Source organism: Melopsittacus undulatus, chromosome 7 (genome assembly GCF_012275295.1).
Source record: "Melopsittacus undulatus isolate bMelUnd1 chromosome 7, bMelUnd1.mat.Z, whole genome shotgun sequence".
NCBI classification, from domain to species: Eukaryota; Metazoa; Chordata; class Aves; order Psittaciformes; family Psittaculidae; genus Melopsittacus; species Melopsittacus undulatus.
In genome coordinates, this window is record NC_047533.1 from 1,840,678 (window position 1) to 1,862,046 (window position 21,369).

Genomic DNA, 21,369 nt, shown 5'->3' on the forward strand with positions numbered 1-21,369 from the left:
GCCGTGATGCTGGGAACGATGGGGTCTTGGCAGATCCATCCTCAGCTCCCACACCACCAACCAACCAAACCCCCCCGAAACAGAGACTGAAGAGAAAGACATTCCCCAAACAAGGATCCTTGGCAATGAGCAGCCACAAAGGGAGGGTTGAAGTCATCTTCCCTCCCAGGAACAAGCCTCTTTGGGCAGCCAAACATGTCCTGAAGTAGCACCTTTTGCCCATGAGCTGGCCCTGGGGATGGGCTCTGCTTGCCCATCACTGAGGCCTGCAAGGGTTCAGGGTTTCTTTGTGCATGAGCCGGTGTCTCCGTGCTCCAGGTCCGGCAGCGGATGAGCAGCGACGGTGGGTTTGGTTTCACAGAGCCTCTGGGAATGTGCTTTGTGGTTCCCTGAAGGACTAACAGCCTCCTTCCACCTTGATGTGCAAGATCTTGGAGAAGCCTGGTCTCTTCCTCAGGGCCTGGAAGGGGAGGAAAGAGTGGGGTTGGTTGGGGAGGACATGGAATCATGGAATCCCAGTCTGGTTTGGGTTGAAGGGAGCTTAAAGCTCCTCCAGCTCCAACCCCTGCCACGGGCAGGGACCCCTTCCACTGGAGCAGCTGCTCCAAGCCCCTGTGTCCAACCTGGCCTTGAGCACTGCCAGGGATGGGGCAGCCACAGCTTCTCTGGGCACCCTGTGCCAGCGCCTCAGCACCCTCCCAGGGAACAGCTTCTGCCTAAGAGCTCAGCTCAGTCTCCCCTCTCTTGGGCAGGTTCAAGCCATTCCCCTTGGCCTGTCCCTACAGGCCCTTGTCCCAAGCCCCTCTCCAGCTTTCCTGCAGCCCCTTTAGGCACTGGAGCTGCTCTGGGGTCTCCCCTTCTCTTGTCCAGGCTGCCCCAGCCCAGCTCTCTCAGCCTGTCTGAGGGGTCCCTGCCCATGCAGGGGTTGGAGCTGGAGGAGCTTTCAGGTCCCTTCCACCACAACCCATGCTGTGACTTAATGATTCTATGACCATATCAGTCAATGAGTTTGTCCCCAGCCTCCAATGGGACCTGGTGCCAGTGCCATGGGGGTCACCTGGGGCTCACATCCTTTACCTGCAGTTTGTTCACCATTTCCTCAAACATCTTCTTGGCCTCGGGGCTATGGGGCTCCTTGAAGTAGTCCACGATGCCCACCTGCACGACGATGGACTTCAGGTTCCGGCACACACCTGCGGTACAGACAGTGCCTGGTGTCTCCAGACCTGGGGTCAGGCACCATGGACCCAAACCCCCCCCCAGTGGTCCTCAAGGCCTCCTGCTTCTGGGCAAACCTCACCTTGAAGGTGGATGAGACCCGTTAGTGGTGACCCATGTAGGGGGGTGATGCTCTAGATGATCCCTGATTGTCCCATCCCAAATTGCCCTTGGAAACCCTTCCTCTTCCATGCAGAGGATGGTTCCCAGTGAGTCCAACCACAGCCACGTGTGTGTGACCACCAGGAGCAGTCCTCAAGCAGAGCCTCCTGCTGCTGTCAGACCTCTTTCCCCATGCATTCCTATCAAACAGCCTCAGGACATGGTGTGGCTCCAGACCCGGATGAGGGTGAACCTCGGGTGTACCACAGACCTGGAGTCCTTGATTGCATTCAATGGGGACATTGAGGTCTCCATCTTCCTACATCCCCAAGCAAGATCAGCTCCTCTTAAACCATCCTTGGCAGGGATCATTGGATCCCCTCTTAGATGCCTTCCACCATGGAGCTGCATCACTTCCAGTGTTGGCACTGGATACCATGGGTGCAGCTGGAAGGCAGGGTCTGGTTCATGGATCTGATACCTGATGGCCTTTTGGCCAATGGACGATGCTTTGCCTCCATCCCTGGCATTGCTACTCACTGTTGAAGTGCAGCAGGGCTTTGGGGGTGACCGGTGTGGAGGTCAGCACCAGCATCTCCAGCCCCTTCAGCCCCTCTCGACAGACCTCTGCTGCAACCTCCTGGTTGATCTCTGCCACATGGTCCAGCTCCAGCACCTGAAGCCTCATGCAGTTTCGGGCTGGAAGGACAAAGAACCCTCCTAAGTGTTCCCAAACCCATATAGATGAGGCCCTCAGTGCCATGGGTCAGTGCTGGCCTTGGCACTGCTGGGGAATGGTTGGACTGAATGAGCTTAAAGGGCTTTTCCAGCCTGGTTGATTCTATGGTTCCATCAGGGAAGGGATGAGGCCACTGATGGGAAAGGGGTGATAGAAGGGATGGGTGGCATCAAGGAGGGGCAGGGTGCATGCATGGTCCTTGGGGTAGGTTTCCATAGAGGTCTATGGGGCATCTCCCAGGGTTATACCCAGCCCCAACACAGTCCCTTCCCCTTGTCCCCCCCAAGCAGAGCTGCTCCTACCTAAGGATGCCAATCCCTGGACGCCGCATCCTGCCCCTCCAACACCCAGTGCCCGCAGATGGGGCCAGCACCTCCCGATCATCTGGAGGCAGCGGTTGCTGAATCGCGTCGGCTGCTGGCTGGGAATGGGGAGAGGATGGGGATGAGACATGGGGCAGAGGCTGCTCCCTGGGAGGGTGCTGAGGCGCTGGCACAGGGTGCCCAGATAAGCTGTGGCTGCCCCATCCCTGGCAGTGCTCAAGGCCAGGTTGGACACAGGGGCTTGGAGCAGCTGCTCCAGTGGAAGGGGTCCCTGCCTGTGGCCATGGAACTGGAGGAGCTTTAAGGTCCCTTCCAGCACAAACCATTCCATGATTCTATGATTCCCATACCCTCCTCTGTACACCTCAATCCTCATGGTATGGAGATGACCTGCGCTGCTCCATGAGCCCCTTAGCACTGAGATGCTGTGGGATGCAGATCCACCAGCATCTTTATCCCTCCCAAATGCTTTTCCAGCACAAGAACAACTGCAGCCATCTCCCTAAGCAGTGACTCAGTGTTTGAAGCCATCCAGGCCCTTCAGAGCTGCTGTTACATGAGCAGTGAGGAGCTCAGATAAAGCCTTTGATGTTCAGTGTCACCCATCACAGCTCCCCTTTCATCTCCGGTGTTAGCAGTGCCCTGGAAACATTCCTGCCTCACCAGGGTTGTGTCTACACCCAACAGCTCCCAGCCAGAACAGGGAGGGATGGGGCTGAGATCCTGGTCCCCAAACCAGCCTCAAGGAGCTTCCCCCCTGGCAAACCTGGATCTCTTCCTAACATGACTCTTACCAGGGATGCAGAGGTGCGACCTGGAGGGAGATGATGTCCCTGCATCCTGCTCCAAGGGCCCAGATCACTTCATGACCCACAGGGTCCGTAGAGCTCCTGGAACAACACAGAGGACACGTGTTGGACCCCACTGGCAGTGATGCTGCCCTGGGGGCTGTGTCTGCATCCATCCCTGTGCTGCTGCATCCCCCTGCACCTGGAGGTACAAATCTGGTTGTTATTCAGGCAATCCCAACCCCGATCCATGCGGGAAGGCTGGAGGCATTTCTGTCTGGAATTGTGCCTATGGATGTGGGATGGCAACTAAGAATGGAAGAGTTGAGGCTGATGTGAGGCTGAAGGTGAGGCTGGAGATGAGGTTAGGCTGAAGGAAAGGTTGATGGTTGAAGGTGAGATTGTTGGTTGAAGGTGAGATTGTTGGTTGAAGGTGAGGTTGATGTGAACCTGAAGGTGAGGTTGATGATGGGGTAAGGCTGAAGGTGAAGTTGTTGGTTGAAGGTGAAGGCCAGAGTCTTCCAGATGCAAAGGTGTCAAGTGATGGAGCTGAGCCAGGGAGGCCAAGTACCCTTGCAGAGCAACTCCCTGCAGGTCCCATTGGGTTGGATTCGTTCTCCACCTGGATGGGGAAGGTACCAGGATGTGGTTAAGGATGTTTCAGCTGATGGATGGTAACTCCATGGCCTTGTACCCCCTCTGTGGTTGTTCCACCACATCTGGGGGTGGCTGTTGGCCAGGTGTTGCTGCAGAGGTTTCCTGTAGGGTCTTCCTTGTGTTTCGGAGGTACCAAAGAGCCCTCATGGGTGCTGCTGGCTCCATGGAGGTGCAGGTTCAGGTGTGCTGCCCACCCAGCACTGGTGCCAGTGCCTCAGAGGAGCTTTCACTGTCAGCTCCCAGCACCAAGTCAATGGAGGAGAGGGGTCAGAGAGCATCATCCTGATGCCACCAGCCCAAAGGCTGTTCCACCCCATTGAAGCTGCCTCCCGAAGACCAAGTCCACGCTTCCCGACTCCAAATGACCCACTCCAGAACCAGAGGCAAGCCTAAAAATAGGCTCTGGGTGTTATCTGCAGTGCTCCACGTGTCTCCAGTGAAGAAGCTTCCAAGAGCCCCTTGTGTCTGGGTTAATCAGAGCATGAGTCAGTCACAGGTTAGCAACGTGCCAGGAGGGATGCTCCCAATGCCCTTGGAAGGGATGATGGAGGAGTCTTGGGGTCCAATGCAGCAGCATCATGGTGTGGGATGTCCCCATTAGAGCCATGTCTGGAGGAGTCCCCATCCTGGGCTGGATCAGAGCAGGTCAAATGGATACCAAGTGGGCATCTACATGGTGCAGGGAGCAAGGATCCTCCTTGTGAGTCTATAGGAAAGGTAAATCCTGTCTGCACTGGAGGAAGAGACTCTTCTGGAGGTGGCCAAGACCAAGGAGCATCCAGAGACCTCTCCTCAAGGACCTCCTTCAGGACCTGTATCATGATCCTCGTGTCCTTGATCTCAAGCAAGGTCTCCAAGTTGGGTCTTAGCAATCAGAGCAGTGCCAAGGACAGAGGGAGCCCAAGGTCTCTTCTCCCCATCAGAAGCCTTCCTGAAGGGGCAGCAGTCAGACAGGACCTCACTGGGCCGGGTGTTGGTGCACCTCTTCTTCACCCTTCTCTAACACAAAGCAGTGTCCCCACACCAAGACCCCGTTGATGACTCCGGATGAGGTGGGAATGGTACCGGGATGGTGGGAATGGAGCTGGAAGGGAAACACCTGCATGGGAACATGCCAGAAGAGGATGAGAGCTGGGAGGACAGCTTGCTCTGGGGACATGGGATGGTGGGGCCTTCACACCTGGCCTGATGGGCTGTGTTCTGATAGGGAATGGGGATGGGAAGCAGAGGGGTCACAGCACATCTGGCAGGTAGAAGGAGGTGATCCTGCCCCTCTGCTCTGCTCTGGTAGGACCCCCCCTTGCAGCCCTGGGTGCAGTTCTGGTGTCCTCAGCATAAGGAGGACCTGGAGCTGTTGGAACAAGTCCAGAGGAGGCCACGAGGATGCTCAGGGGCTGGAGCAGCTCCTGTATGGAGACAGGCTGAGAAAGTTGGGGCTGTTCAGCCTGGACAAAAGAAGCTGCATGGAGACCTCAGAGCAGCTTCCAGTGTCTGAAGGGGGATACAGGGATGCTGGGGAGGGACTGTTCATTAGGGACTGTAGGGACAGGACAAGGGGTAATGGGTTCAGACTGAAACAGGGGAAGTTCAGGTTGGATATAAGGCAGAAGCTGTTCCCTGGGAGGATGCTGAGGCGCTGGCACAGGGTGCCCAGAGAAGCTGTGGCTGCCCCATCCCTGGCAGTGCTCAAGGCCAGGTTGGACACAGGGGCTTGGAGCAGCTGCTCCAGTGGAAGGGGTCCCTGCCCATGGCCATGGAACTGGATGAGCTTTAAGGTCCCTTCCAACCCAACCCATTCCATGATTCTACAATCCTATCCCATGGATGTTCCCAGCCAAGGAACCACAGGATCCCATGGGAAGCAGGGGATGCTGGTACCACCCTTACCGGTAGGTGACCGCCTGCAGGGCCCGGCAGTAGCAGCTCGCCAGCCACAGCGACCGGTCCGTCAGCACATTGGGGCAGTGTGAGATGCGCAGGATGAGCAGGTTACTGCCTGTTGCCTTCAGCAGGGACTCCAGCCCTGCTTCCAGGCAGCCCCTGGTGGGAATAGGGGCAGGGTCAGGGGGTCTGTGGCCCCAGGACACCCAAAACCCACAGCAGGAGCCGGTCCATGAGCATCCATCAGTGGATATGGGATGCAGGGACTCATAGAGCATCATCATCCCTGAGGACCAGTGGCTCCGGCTGTGTGAGGAGGATGCTCAGGACTCACCGTGTGCTCTTCATGTAATCCTCCTTGCTCTCCTTCTTCCCTCGCTGCCGTGGCTTGAGGTTTTGGAGGGTGAGGGAATGCATCTGGGTGCACCATTGGGACAGCATGGCCAGGAACTGGGGGGACAGGGGTGGCTGTCACCGATGGGGGATGCCCTCGGCATGTCCCAAACCACCCATCCCTGGGACATGCACACATGTACAGGCATTTCTGCATGCACACACATGCCATGTGTATGTGGAAATGCACACATGAGGTCATGCAAGGCCGGGTGCAAGGAAATCACATGTGAAAAGCATGTGAAAACACGTGTGCATGTGAGCCCATGCCCACAAGCATGCACACATGAACATGCAACACACCATGGCCATAACAACGAGCTTGCTCAGCTCCACCATCCTCAATGGAACTGGACCATCTGAAGGCCCTTCCCAACCCAAACCCCTCCATGATCCTATAGGAAAGCTGTCTCCCATCAGGACCATCCCATCCCCAGTACCTTGGAGGACACCCGTGCGTTCTCCAGCAGCACCCGTGTCCACACAGCCGGGTGCCGGGCCACGAACTTCCAGTCCTTGCACACCTCGGCCGCCCGCAGCAGGGTCTTGGTGTCCAGGTAGGTGAAGATGCAGAATAGAGCTGCCCTCATCTTGAGGACCTCGGGGCTGATCACCTCACTGCAGTGCCCAGGGCTGCCCCTCTCCATCCGCCCCACTTTGCCCCCGGCCCCCTCGCTCCTGGCTGTGGGGCATCCATCAGTGGCCACTGTTGGAGATGATGGAGGATGCTCTGGGTATCCACCTGCATCCCTCACCTCCCATCATCCCACTCCCACCATTAGACCCCATTGCGCCTCACCCGTGAGCCGGCAGCTGCCGGTGGGTCGGGATGCGGCGGATCCCGGTGCATCCGGCTCCCATCCCTCGGCCTCGGACTCGGTGGTGCGGGATCCCACGTCGGACACGTCACCCTCCTCACCCTCGGTGCTGTTGCGGTAGGGCCGGCGGTGCCAGTTCTGGATGGCCTGACGCCGCAGCCCCGAGCCGCGGCCGCCGTCCCGTGTGGGGTACGGGTGCCCATCTGTGGTGTCATCTGTGGGGCACGGCTCCGCACTGTCACTGTCATAGCAGCCTGAGCTCTGGGATACGGCTTTGGCCCGGCTTGAGGCTCTGCAGGATGGAGATGCTCAACCTCAGTGCTCGCCAGGGTGTGATTCCCCACCAAAACCTGAGCATCCCATAGCATTCCAATGGGGAGCAATGGATGGGCACTCACCCGGTGCTGGAGGAGGAGCGCTGGTTGGACACACCATAAGGACCATGCGCAGCCACCCCTGGCCCTGGGTGCCGGTCTCTCTGTGGGGAGATGGACAAGAGGAGCCAATGTGGTGAAACCCAGGCTGGGACAGGCAAGGAGACAACCCTGGTAACGCATCCTGGGTCTGGTGTGGTTTGGGGTGAGGCTAAACACAAATGGGATGCAGAGGAGCAAATGGGGCCACAAGGGTGATGAGGGCCTGGAGCACTGCCCATATGGAGACAGGGTGAGAACACTGGGGCTGTTCAGCCTGGAGAAGAGAAGCTGTGTGGAGACCTCAGAGCAGCTTCCAGTGTCTGAAGGGGGCTACAGGGATGCTGGGGAGGGACTCTTCATTAGGGACTGTAGTGATAGGACAAGGGGTAATGGGTTCAGACTGAAACAGGGGAAGTTCAGGTTGGAGATAAGGAAGAAGCTCTTTACCGAGGCGCTGGCACAGGGTGCCCAGAGAAGCTGTGGCTGCCCCATCCCTGGCAGTGCTCAAGGCCAGGTTGGACACAGGGGCTTGGAGCAGCTGCTCCAGTGGAAGGGGTCCCTGCCCGTGGCCATGGAACTGGATGATGTTCAGGTCCCTTCCAAACCATTCCACGATCCCATGACCCCCAGCATCCCCCCATCACCTCACCCCCACTCACCACAGCAACCCCCAAGACCCAACCTCCCTTTCCAACCCCCCCAGGATCCCCCATCCCCATGGCAACCACACGAGCATCCTCCCCCCTCGCACCCATCCGCAGGGGATGGGGGGTACCTGTGCCCGCGCTGGCAGCGCCCGGGGGGGGGCCTTGGTGCCGGGGGTGCCGCAGCGGCCCAGGCTGCCATTGGGGGTGGTCCCACAGCTGCTGCTGATGATCTGCAGCTGCTTCTCGGCGCGGTCGGCACGGTCCAACAGCTCCTCAATGAAGTGCTGCAGCCGCACCTTGGCATTGGCCTCACGGGCTGCGGTCTCCTTCAGGAACTGGTCGATCTGCAGCACCTCCCTATGGGGGGACAGGGGGTGAGACCCCCCTGAGCATCCCATGCATCCCTGTTGAGCACCTGCATCCCTGGCAACGAGGGCATGGCCTGGCTTGTGCGCCCCTGGACCGCTCCTCATCAGCCTGTGGCAGCCCAGGTGGGTCCTATGGGATGTGCCAGCAAGTAGGGGGATGTTGCCACCTTGTTTTGGGGGGTAAGAGCATCAGCATCATTGCTGCAGTGAGCATTGCTCCCAAGGCTGGAGGCCATGGAGTGCAATGGAGTGGAGGGAAGGGGGTGATGATAGGCCAAGGGGAATGGCTTGAACCTGCCCAAGAGAGGGGAGACTGAGCTGAGCTCTGAGGCAGAAGCTGTTCCCTGGGAGGGTGCTGAGGCGCTGGCACAGGGTGCCCAGAGAAGCTGTGGCTGCCCCATCCCTGGCAGTGCTCAAGGCCAGGTTGGACACAGGGGCTTGGAGCAGCTGCTCCAGTGGAAGGGGTCCCTGCCATGGCAGGGGTTGGGCTGGAGGAGCTTTAAGGTCCCTTCCAACACAAACCGGTCTGGGATGCTGATGCTGAGGTGGATGATGGAGGAGCATGGCTCTCATTTGGGGCAGACTGAAAGGAAAGATTAGGGACTGTAGTGATAGGACAAAGGGTAATGGGTTCAAACTGAAACAGGGGAGGTTTAGATTGGATCTAAGGAAGAAATTCTTTACTGTGAGGGTGCTGAGGCACTGGAATGGGTTGCCCAGGGAAGCTGTGAATGCTCCATCCCTGGCAGTGTTCAAGGCCAGGTTGGATGAAGCCTTGGGTGCCATGGTTTAGTGTGAGGTGTCCCTGCCTATGGCAGGGGGGTTGGAACTGGATGATCTTAAGGTTCTTTCCAACCCAAACTATTCTATGATTCTATGAGTCTATGAAAGAGCTTAAGGGCAGCCTGAAGTCCTTAAACCCAACTCAGCCCCAAACCACCCCCAGCTCTGGGTTGGGCACTCCCAGCAGCAAACTGACCTGATGCCCCATCCCACCCTGCATGCACACACGAGGGTGCACACAGGCACCGTGCACCCCCACGAGCGCACCCCATGCATGCACAGAGCCAGCCCACATGCATGAGCACCATGGAAACACAAATGCAGATGTAGAGCCTGATGCACGTGCACAGGCAGACACATGTACAGTCAGCTGCAGACGCACTCAAAGCCACCCACACAGCCAATGGGGTGCACACACACGTGCACAACCGCTCTCACACCTTTGCTTGTATCCATGAACCCCGGAAGATGCACAAACACAGCTCCTTATGGCTGTCTTGTGCACACACAACCCTGCACACCCAACTGTGCATACCCAATCCTGCACACCCAACCCTGCACACCCAGCCTTGCACAGCCGTCCTTACACACCCAACCCTGCACACTCAAATATACACACACAGCCTTGCACACCCAATCATGCACACCCCATCATGCACATCCAACCCTGCACACCCGACCCTGCACACCCAACCTTGCACACCCAACCATGCACACCCAACCCTGCACACCCAACCATGCAAACCCAGCCCTGCACACCCAACCATGCACACCCAACCCTGCATACCCAACCATGCACACCCAACCTTGCACACCCGTCCCTGCACACCCAACCACGCACACCCGTCCCTGCACACCTGTCCCTGCACACCCAACCCTGCACACTCAACCTTGCACACCCAACCCTGTACACCCCACTATGCACACACAACCCTGCGCATCCAACCACGCACACCCATCCTTACACACCCAACCATGCACACCAAAACATAGACACTGAACCATGTGCACCCAACCACACACACCTGACCCTGCACACCCAACCTTGCACACCCCACTGTGCACACACAGCCATGCACATCCAACCCTGCACACCCAAACATACACAACCTTACACACCCAACTATGTACATCCATCCTTACACACCCAGCCCTGCACACCCAAACATACACAACCTTACACACCCAACTATGTACATCCATCCTTACACACCCAGCCCTGCACACCCAAACATACACACACAACCTTGCACACCCATCCTTACACACCCAACCTTGCACCCACAACCATACACACCCAACTGTGCACACCCAGCCCTGAACACCCAACCTTGCACACCCAACCCTGCACACCCAACCTTGCACCCACAACCATACACACCCAACTGTACACACCCAACCCTGCACACCCAACCCTGCACACCCAGCCACACCAATCTGCCCTGGAGTGTGAAGGAAACAGGCAGCAGCCCTCAGTGACACAATTCCCTTTGCTGGTCATTAATTCCCATGTAATTATTAATGAATTACCCCCAACCTGTCACTGCAGGGTGAACCTGGGAGCTCCTTGGGAATGATTTGGGAAGCCTCCCAGCAAGGGGCCCTATGGGATTTGGAAGGCAAATGGATGCTGGCACAGCCGGTAAGGTGATGCTGATGGTTATCACCTGCATCTCTCCCATTCCTATGGACCGGGTGGAAAAACACTCCTGGCAAAGCAAACGGAGCCCAGGAGCATGGGGACAATGGGCTCGTGGTGGTTTGGAACTGGTGGGACTGGGAATGTTCTGATCTGGGAAGGGTGAAGCTGGCTTTGCTGACGGGAATGGTTTTCCCATTTATAGGAAAAGGAATCTATTTCCATCAGGTCTCCTCGTGCTCCCTCTGCAACCTGGCAACTGGTTCTGTCGCTGTGGCTGGAGGAGTCTGGGGACAGATGGGGACAGATGAGGACAGGAAAGGGGTTTCTGTACCAAAAGGGAGGCACAGGAGGCAGTTTTGGGCATAAACCCCAAGGTTTTTGTGGCAATGGTGCCCAGGATCCACCATGGACTGAATAAGATGCACAGAATTCCTCACTGGGAGGATGCTGAGGCACAGGGTGCCCAGAGAAGCTGTGGCTGCCCCATCCCTGGCAGTGCTCAAGGCCAGGTTGGACACAGGGGCTTGGAGCAGCTGCTCCAGTGGAAGTGGTCCCTGCCTGTGGTAGGTGTTGGGAATGGATCCCTTCACATGCAACCAAACCAAGAGGTGTTGCCCTTATCCAATCCCAGCATCACCTCACTGCTCACCCCAGCCCCATCCCCACCACCAGCAACTGCTGGGAACCTCATTTTGGGGTCAAAGTCATTCATGAACACACTGACTATGGTGGGGAGCAAGACAAGACCATGACTGTTCCCCACTGTGCTCCTCATTGACCCTATGGAGAGCTCCAGCTTTGCTAGGAAACCCTGAGGAACAGGGTCTGGTTTGCTTGAGCATCAGCAATGGGCAAAATGACCTAGTGCTTGACCAGAGGGGAACGCTGGAGCAGGACTGGATGGGAAGGGGGTGTTAAGTGGGGAACATGGGATGTAAATGAGGATGGCAGTGCCATGTAAATGAGGATGGCAGCTAATGGAGGTCTATTTGGGCTCTTTGGGCTATCCCATCTTCCTTCTAGGAGAAAAGCCCTGCATTAGGCATGGCCAAGGTGGCTTCATGGGATGGGTCAATGGGATTCCTCAGGTTGTATGGGGCTGGATAATTCAGCTATGGAGCTAGAGATGGGCTGCAGCAACACGATCACCACTGTGTTCCTGGGCAGGACATCAGGATGGCCATGAGCATCCCCATGTCCTGGGGGCACCAGTGGCTATGGGACAAGGTCTGGCATGATATGACCAAGCTATAGACCTCAGGTCTGTATGGACATTGCATGGGAGGAGATGTAAACCTGATGAGAGATGATGCTGATGGATGTTGCCAAAGGGATTGTGCCCTAGCACTTGGTCTGAGGGTTCAGTGCTGAGCTCCTCAGGCTTCACCATTCCAATAGAATTCCCCCCACCCTTCAACCAGTAGATGGGACAAAGCACTCACTGCTGCTTGCGGGTGAGCTCCTGCTCCTTCTGCACCAGGTCCTGCTTGAGGGATGCCAACATCTCCACACTGACATCCACTTGACGGGACAGCTCCGACGCCCGGTCCTCCAGCTCCTGCTTCTCCCTGCTGAGCCTCAGGCTCTCCTGCTTGGCCTTCTCCAGCTCCGAGCTCTTGCGGTCCAGCTCCACCTGGAGCCGTCCCACTTGGGAAGCGATCTTCTGCTCCACCTCCTCCGTCAGCTTCTCCAGCCTCTTATCCACCTCCAGCTTCTCAAAGGCGCGGATCTTCAGCCGGGCTAAGCCTTCCTCATAGGCAGCATCCATTGTGGCCGGTGGCGTCGGAGCCGGTGCCACAGCTTTGCTCCGGCTGAAGATCTCGCTCAGTGGGATCTCGATCTCATGGACATAGCGCGGTGATGGGGAGGAGGAAGGTGCCGGATCCAGCTCCTCAGCCGGGACCAGGTCGCATGAGAAGCGTTGGTCCTTGCCTTGGAAGGAGGTGCTCTCAAAGTAGTCCCTACGCGCAGCCGGGGTCAGCAGAGCCCCATCGGCAGCCAAGGGGAAGACGGCAGCATCACAGATGCTGTTGGTCTTGGAGAGGACGTAGAGTGTCTCATAGGTGTGGTTGTACTCCAGGTGTGCCCGCAGCGAGGACAGGCTGCGGAAGCGCTTGTGCTCCCCGCAGCGCGGGCACCGGTAGGGCAGGTCCAGAGAGGCCATCCCTCAGCTTCGCACCCCGGGATGTGGGACCCCGCTCATGGCAAAGGGGGGATGGATCCGGTGTGAGCAGGATGGGGTGCGGGGTCCCCCGCGGTGGGGCTGTGGGTGCGCTGGGGCATGGCGGGGTGGGAGGCCTGGGGTGGAAGTGGGGTCCGGAGGTGCTGGGGGATGTCAGCATCGAGCGGTGGTGGGCACTGGAAGAGAGGGGGTCAGGGATAGAGGGATGGGGGGGACCAAAAGTGGTGCCTTGGTCCTAATGCTTGGTCCCATTGCTGCCTCCATCCCACCCTTCCATGTTCCTCGCATTGAAGCATGACCCTTGGGAAGCTCCACAACCTTTGGGAAGCTCCATAACCTTTATGAAGCTTTGTAACCTTTGGGAAGCTCCATAACCTTTGGGAAGCTCCATAACCTTTGGGAAGCTCTGTAACCTTTGGGAAGCTCCACAACCTTTGGGAAGCTCCATAACCTTTGTGAAGCTCCATAACCTTTGTGAAGCTCCATAACCTTTGGGAAGCTCCGTAACCTTTGGGAATACCCACAAACTGTGGAAAGATCCACAACCCTTGGGAATATTCCCAACAACTGAGAAGCTCCACAACCCTTGGGAAGACTCAGAGACTATGGAAAGATCCACAACCCTTGGGAAGATTTACAACCTTTGGGAAGATGAGTAAGGTGTGTAACCCTTGGGAAGTGCCATAACCAGAAGCAAGATCCAAATCCATAACAGTTGACAAGATCTATACCCATTGGGAAGATCCCCCACCCCTTGAAAAGGTTCACAACCATTACAACCACAAGGAAGCTGGTCATCCCATGGGAAAGCTGCCTCCATCCACCCGGAGCACCCACAGAGGGGTGACCATGCCCTTTCTTGCCCAACCACCCCTCACTGAGCCCCTGCAGTGTGAGGGGTCTCCAGGAGCATCCCTGTGTCCAGCACTGGCTCTGGAGCCACCTTATCCATGTGAAGAGTCCCCATTCCTGTTAGCTCAGCCTCCCAACAGGATTCATTCCCAAGAGTCACATCTCATCAGTGACCCCTCCAGGGCTATGGGACCCCATAGACCCCATGCATGGTCTGATGCCAAGGGCATGGTGGCTTCCCAGCCAGAAGGTCCCTTTGAGGACCTGGTTTATCCCCCCCATCACCAACTCCTCCATGGCATTGGAAGGGAAAACCCCCCACCCTTGTGGAATGGGAGCTTGGGATGTCCCCATGGTCTCCTCCAGCCTGGGAGGCACAAGCACACATTGGGGTGCATCCCTGCAATGCCTTCACCCCAAAGCACCCATGGGTAGGAGCATCCCTTCCTCATCCCTCTGCACTATCCCATGGAGGGCTCTTCCCACTATCCCAAACCCCCTCTGAGCCCCCCCTACACCCACATCCCCTATCCATGGTGAGCACTAAACCCCCCTGAACCCCCCATCCCTGCCCATCCCCATAGCTCAGCACCTCCTCACTGAGCACAACCAGGCCAGGAGGGTTTGGGAAACCATTTTAAAGGCAAAGAACAGCAAAGGCAAGAAATCCATGGAAAAACAAAGCTGGGATGCGATGGGATTGAAAGCTGGAAGCGCTTGGGGGTTCCAAAACACCCTCACACCTTAACCCCGAGCACCCATCACACACAAAGCACCACCGGCAACTTCAGCTGCTGCCGATGGGATGAGAAAGCGCTTTTCCACCATAGGGATGGGGCCACAGCATCCGGCCACCCATAGCTCAGGCCTGGATCCCTGCCGGCATCTCCTGCTCAGCCTCAGTCCGTGATTCCCAGCCATAATCCAAGGCAGGTCCGAACGCTCACATCGCCCCATCCCTGCCTTAGGCACGGTCTATCCTCACCATAAACCTCTCCCATCCCCAACCACGACCAGGATTGAAGGGAATTATTAGCGGAGTCATTACTCCAGCAGCCCCATAGTAAATCCCACAGGCATCCGGAGCTGGGAAAACGCTCCCGGCTGCCGGGAGATTGCAGCATTCCCGGACTGCTCCAGCGCCGCTACCTGCGCTTCATCATGGATGGATCCTCTCCGTGCATTGTTTAGCAGTTTTCCTGCCTCCAACCCCAAAATATGGCATCAGCAGCATCACCATTCCCGTCCGCTGGAAGAGGGAAGGGGAGGATGGAAAAGAGGGGTGGTGGTGGTGGAGGATGACCCCGGCTTGGTGGATGATGCCGGGTGGCGGATGCTCCCCGTCCCCGCTGGTCCCCATCCTGCCCGGTTGATGCTGCTGCGGGGTGGGGGCACCACGACGGGAGAGGTGCGGGGAGGCTCGCATGGAAAAGCGGGATGCATCCATCCCCCATCACCTGCAGCGGGTCCCTCCTCACCCCATGGCAGCGGCTTTGTCCCCACCGCATCCCCCTGCTCCCCAGTGGTCCATGGCGAGGAGCAGCCTGCGGACGAGCCACCACCTCCCCATGAGCATCCTGCTTCCCCCCTTACCTGGTGCTGGGCGCTGAGCTCCTGCGCTTGGCTCCTCTGATGGCAGCATCCCTCCTGCTTCCAGCACCGAGCGAGCCGCGGGGATACGGGATGGGGGCTGGACCACGCACACCCCAACACCCGCACAAAGGAGGAGGGAGGCTCAGGGCTTTGTCGGGAGAGAGGGATGTGGATCGGGAGGGATGCAGCCCGAGAGGGAGGCAGGAATGGCTGGAAGCATCCGGCTCCCTGCGGCCAGCACCTCCATGCCAGGCCCTGGGGAGGGAGGAGGGAGGGAGGGAGGGTGGTGGCTGCGGGAGGAGGAGGAGGAAGGGAGCAGAGGCTGAAGGCCCGGGGGGGGGGTGAGGATGAGGGATGCTGGGGCACCCTAGGGACAGAGGGTCCCCGGGGTGCGGGGCTCAGGGGGGGCTCTGCATGGCGAAGGGGCGAGGAGGGAGGGATGGAGGCAAGGAGGGAGGGAGGGTGAGCGCTGGCAGCCTCCTCCTCCTCCTCTTCCTCTTCCTCCTCCTCCTCCTCCTTTGCAGCCCCAGCTCGGGCTGTTTCTCTCTCCGCTTTTCCTCCCTCACAGCTCCCTCTGCCTGTGTCCCCACGAACACCGCGGCCGCTCCGCCGGCCCTGCTGCCATGCGGCAGCCTCAGCCCGCATCTGCCCGGCCCCACAGAGCCCCCTCGTCCCCATCCTGACCCCTTTGTCCCCATCAGTCCCCCCTTCCCCTGGCAGCGCCCGTCTGGGATGATCCCGGAGCATCCCCCTGGATGGGGGGTGTCTGCATCACTCCTTCCCCATCCCAGGCTGGACCCACAGCTGCAGGGATCCTGGCTTGGTCCTGGTCCAGTCTCTGAGCATCCAGACTTGGTCCTGATCTGGTCCCTGATTGCCCTGGATTAATCCTGACTGAGTCCCTGAGTGCCTTGGCTTGGTCCTGATCCAGTCCCCAAGAACCCGGCATCATTCTGATGCAGTCAGCAAGCGCCCTGGTTTGGTCCCTGGCTTCATCCTAATCCAGCCCCTGACCACCATGGCTTGGTCCTGATCTGATCCCTGATCACCCCAGTTTAATCCCTTCCTTGGTCCTGTTCTGGTGCTTGAGCATCCTGACTTCATCCTGTTCCATTCCCCAAGAACCTTGGGTTGGTTCCCAGCTTGGTCCTGATCCGATCCCTGAGCACTGGGATTTGGTCCCTGGCTGAGTTCTCATCTGATCCCTGTCTTAATCCCTGCCTTGGTCCTGACTAATCTCCAAGTACCTTGGCTTCATCCCTGGCTTGGTCCCCAGCTGGTCCCCAAGAAACCTGGCTTGGTCTTGATCCAGTCCCTTGAGCATCCAGGCTTCATCATAATCCAGCTTCCGAGCACCCTGGCTTGGTCCCGATCCAGTCCCTAAGCAACCTGGCTTAATCCTGGTCCTGGTTGAGTCCTCAAGCACCTTGGTTCCTGGTTTAATCCTTGGCTTGGTCCCGATCCAGTTCCTGAGCACCTCAGGAAGCTGAAGCACCCAGCACTGATGTGTTCTTATCTCTGATGTGGTTCATCCCCATCCCTGTGGTTTGGGATGCCCCTGATCCTCCCCTCAGCCCCATCCCACCCCAGGAACCGCTGCTGTGATGGGAGCAGAGGGCGAGGGCTGGAGCCTCTCAGAGCTCTCAGGCTCAGCATCAATAATAGATGCACTTCCAGAGGGGTATTAATAAAGGCCTCATGCATGATGCATGGCGAGGGGAAGCAGGGCTGTCTACTGCTGACATGAGCTGATGCTCCATGGAAAGATGCCCAAAATCCGTCCTCTTCCCAAAGCAAACCTGGATGCTGAGTCCATGTGAATGACATCTGGAGTGTCCCCTCCAGGAAAAGGCTGTTTTCTGGTGCCGGGTCTCATCTGCATCCCATGGAGTGCTCCTTGTTTGGGATGGTGTCCCACACACATGGGGTGGTTCAGCTGCTGGGGCTGGCAATGCATGGGGCTGGTGGGGCACCAGCACCCTTGGGTGCCATCAGAGGTGTGAGCTCTTGTAGGGACAGTTAGGATTTGCCCCTCATCCAGGTTTCCTGCTGAATCCTTTCCCCATTCCATCACATCCCATTGCATCCCATCGCATCCCATCGCATCCCATCCTGTCTCCTGGGGGCCTCACATCCCCTGCCCAGCTTCCCACCCAAGCTGGGGTCCTCCCAGCTCAGTTCAGGGCACTGGATTCTGCTGGGATAACGGCATAAATGGGATTCAACCCTGGGATGCTCCAGTCCATGTGTTGGCAAAGGCCTGGGGGACACCAGGGCACAAGTCAAGGAGACCCCCCCTTTCCTCCATAACATGGCTGGGGACAGATCCCCCTCTTCAAGGGACAAAACCCATTGGAGAGAGCAGGTTTCCAGCCATGCCCCTTCCCTGCCTCAGTTTCCCTGCCTCTATTCCCTGCATATTCCAAGCTGCGACATCTCCTGTGCCGCTGGATGCTCCCAGGAGAAGGGAAAAGGCATCTCTTGGCTGTTGAACCTGCCAAAAGGGAGGGAGCAAATGTCCATCCTGATGGTGCCTGGATCCCCTCCAGCCCTGGGGATGTGCCAGCTTGAAGATGGGGAGCAGGGGCTGCATCCCACCCCATTTCCTGCAGGAGAAGCCCGCTAAGGACACATGGAGGGACCAGAATGGGGGCTCCGGGCTGGGATTTGGGGTCCCCATAGTGAACCCCGTGGCTCTGGATCCAAGTAGGGCAGATCCCTCCAGGGTTTATTCCTATTGGAATAAACCCAGAGCCATGGGCCTGTTTTCTGTAAGGGACTCATGAGCCGGGAGCGGGGATCCCTTCCCTGCTCTCTTTGGGACAAGACCCTTCTCCTGGGATAAGGCATCCACTGAGGGGATTTGGGATGCTCGGGATGACGGCCACCACCTCCCCACTGCTCTGATGGATTTTCCTCTCTCTGCTATTTAAACACCTTTTTCCCCATACGAGAGGTCAAAAGCAATGGAAATCCCACCGGCATCGGCTGCTAAACGGGATACAAAGGCAGGAATAAGGCAGGGAGGTCTTGGATCAGCTCAGATCTTTAATTAGAAAAATAGACAGGATTTTCTCATCCCAATAGAGGCTTTTTCCCCATTTACAAACAGGATAATAATAACAGCAATAATAATCATGATAATGACATCACCTTTCCAAAGGGACCATCAGGCACCGGCTGCTGGAGCCTGCTGGCATCTCCCTCCTTCGGGTGGTACATAACCCATCAGGAGCATCCTATAAAGTGCTGGCAGGGGGAACCCCGGTCAGGTCGCTACAAACACATTGTCCATGGGTCCGGGGGTACAAACCCCATTCCTTTCTGTCCATGGGTCTTCATTCCCCCTCCTTGGAATAGGAGCTATAAAAACAACTCAGTCCCTGCAGTTTGGAGATGGCTCCGGGCCAACCGGAGCTGCAGCATCCCGCATTGGTCCAGCACCGTGGCACCACATCCACCTCCCTCACACCCCTCTCCATCCCAACACGGGCCCGATCCTGCACCATCCTCTTCTCCAGGAGGATGCTCCCAGCCCTGGCTCTCCCATGAGATGCTCGGGGGAACATCGGGAAGCTCCACATCCCGATGCCTTCAGAGCGTCCCGAAGGAGAGCCCCACAGAGAAGAACCCCAACCCCTTGAGCTTCTCCTCGGTGCGAGCTTTCTGCTTGAGGTGCACTTTGCTGTGCCTCTTCTTCTCATCACTGCGGGCGAATCTGCGCCCACAGGTATCACAGGAGAAGGGCTTCTCACCCGTGTGGGTGCGGATGTGGGTGGTGAGGTGGTCGCTGCGGCTGAAGTTCCGCAGGCAGATGCGGCACTGGAAGGGTTTGTGTCCCGTGTGGATGCGGAGGTGCCTGTTGAGCTCGTCCGAGCGGGCGAAGCTCCGGATGCAGTTCTCCACGGGGCAGGCGAATGCCTTCTCATGGGGCTTAGGGCAGAAGCACTTGGAAGAGCACTTGGTGCGGCGAGTCTTCTTCTTGGGCTCGGCCAAGGTGGGAGCAGGGGTGGGAAGCAGGGAAGGGATGGAGGAAGAGGTGGCGTGGCCCAAAAAGTCCGTGGTGGGGATGGAGGGAGAGGGATGAGGATGGAGGAGCTCAGTGGAGCTCATCAGCCCCGGGAGGACTTCAGGCTGGGTTAAGGAGGCATCGAATTCCGGGATCAATGGAGGAGGGAGGTTGTGGATCTTGGTGTCGGATGGGAAGTTCTCTGGCTCGCAGCTGAAGCCCAGATGGGTCCCGAAGCAGGGAGCATCCTCTGCCAGGCTGCCGAGCTCCGACTGGCAGCTCACGGACAAGACGCTCTCCATCTTGGAGCCCAATGGATGGAATAGCCCCTGGCTGCTGTCTCCGGCTGGGAATGCTTCGGGAGATGGGTAACCAGAGGGTAAGTAGGCCTGATGCTGGGTGATGGGCTCCCACTGGGTGCAGGAGGCTTTAAACTTGTCCAGAGGTGGGGAGCCAGAGGGCAGCTTGATGTCCTGCTTGCTGTCCAGGAGCTTGGGTTGGAAGAAGCACTGGGAGGTGTTTCCCAATGTAGGCTGTGCCTGGAGGGGTTGAGCAGCATCCGGAGCGGGGAAGGTGCCATAGCCCTGCTCCGGGAATGGGGTTTGGGAGGATCCGTTCATTTCCGGCTGGCAGTTAGGATAAAGGTCCAGCTGTCCCTGAGCCACATCGGGACATGGATAAAGAGCATCCAGATGCCTTTGGTGGCCCTCGGAGGAGGCGAAGGGGGAGATGCCCAGGATCCCTGACATCAGGTTGAAGAGGGATTCCTGGTCCTGGGGATGCTCCGGTACCGCTTTGATGAAGAAGCTGCCGGTGTAGCTGAGCGAAGGGGAGGGTTGGCTGCCCAGCAGGGAGTAATCCACAGCCCCACCGCTCATCGGGGTGCCCAGCACCTCACCTGGGGACACAGAGGGACCATGGTTACAGGGATGCAGGGCTGGGGGGGGGGGCGGGATACAGGGGAACAGCAGGATGCTGATGTTGCGTCACGGTGAGGTCCCCATCCTAGATAGGTCCCCAGGAATGCATGGAGAGACCTGGGTTTCACCCCCCTTCCCTGGCAGGAACCCCCATGGATAGTGGGGGCTGTTGAACCCCCATTTAGGGACTAGGGGGATAGAGAGGGGAAAGATTCCCTGTTCCTGGCCGCAGATCCCACTCCCAGCAGGATCCCTCATCCCTGCCCGGCCCCCTCCGGTCCTTACCTCCGAGGAAATCGCCTTCTGCCAGGAGTTGCTGTTCAGCCTGCCCCAAGCCTTGCAGGTCCCCGGGTTTCAGCTCGCAGCTTTCCTCGTATTTGGAGTAAAGAGGATCCGAGCAGGAAAAATCCATAACGTTGAGCATCTCCTTTGGAAGCACAACCGGAGCGGGGGGGGGGGGGGGGGGGGGGGGGCGGGCTGGAGCGGAGCAGGAGGATGCTCAAGGGAGAAGGATGCTAAGGGGGAATAGGGGGATGCTCGGAGGGAATAAAGGGATGCTCAAGGGAAGGAGAGGGATGCTCAGGGCGAGCCGGGGGATGCTCGGGGCAGATGCCAGGGATGCTCCGGGATGCTTATGGCAATGGGGGGATGCCGGGGCCCGGTGCGGGCAGCGATGCTGCACCCCAGGGTGATGGGGGGGGGGGATGAGGTCCAGGGGGCCGGGCAGGGGCAGGCAGGGGCAGGCAGGGGCAGGCAGCAGCGGCAGCCCGAGCGGACGCCCGGCTCTGCCTCCCCTGCGCTCCCTTTATAGCTGCAGCGGGGCTGCTCCGACCTTCCGCCGCAGCCATTTCTGGAGTCCCCAGTGAGGCTGCCGTGACGTAAATGCCCATATATGGACTCAGGATGTAGGCTAGGGAGTCCCAATAAGGAAATCTCTCCCGTGACGCGGAGCCCCCTCCCTTCCCCTCCCCCTTTTCTCTCCCTCCTTGTTTTTTTTCCCCCCTCCTTTTCCAGCTCTTTTTAACCGAAAATCGCGAT

The 21,369-nt window shown here is 58.1% G+C and overlaps 2 protein-coding genes across 2 annotated transcripts; both read right to left on the bottom strand.

The window, feature by feature from the left end:
• Nucleotides 1-26: 26 nt before the first annotated feature.
• On the bottom strand, nucleotides 27-12,939 carry FBXO41 (F-box protein 41). Its single transcript, XM_034064914.1, has 12 exons — nucleotides 12,218-12,939; nucleotides 8,111-8,339; nucleotides 7,318-7,397; nucleotides 6,901-7,211; nucleotides 6,542-6,807; nucleotides 6,043-6,158; nucleotides 5,715-5,867; nucleotides 3,177-3,272; nucleotides 2,362-2,480; nucleotides 1,861-2,019; nucleotides 1,078-1,193; nucleotides 27-460 (listed from the first exon to the last, which is right to left on the bottom strand). Exons 1-12 carry the CDS (start codon nucleotides 12,937-12,939, stop codon nucleotides 398-400), a joined length of 2,430 nt encoding a protein of 809 aa, XP_033920805.1. The 3' UTR covers nucleotides 27-397.
• A 5,491-nt stretch (nucleotides 12,940-18,430) lies between these two features.
• EGR4 (early growth response 4) lies at nucleotides 18,431-20,755 on the bottom strand. Its single transcript, XM_034064913.1, has 2 exons — nucleotides 20,617-20,755; nucleotides 18,431-20,309 (listed from the first exon to the last, which is right to left on the bottom strand). The coding sequence occupies exons 1-2, from the start codon at nucleotides 20,753-20,755 to the stop codon at nucleotides 18,997-18,999; spliced, it is 1,452 nt and encodes a 483-aa protein (XP_033920804.1). The 3' UTR covers nucleotides 18,431-18,996.
• Between the last annotated feature and the right edge of the window lie 614 nt (nucleotides 20,756-21,369).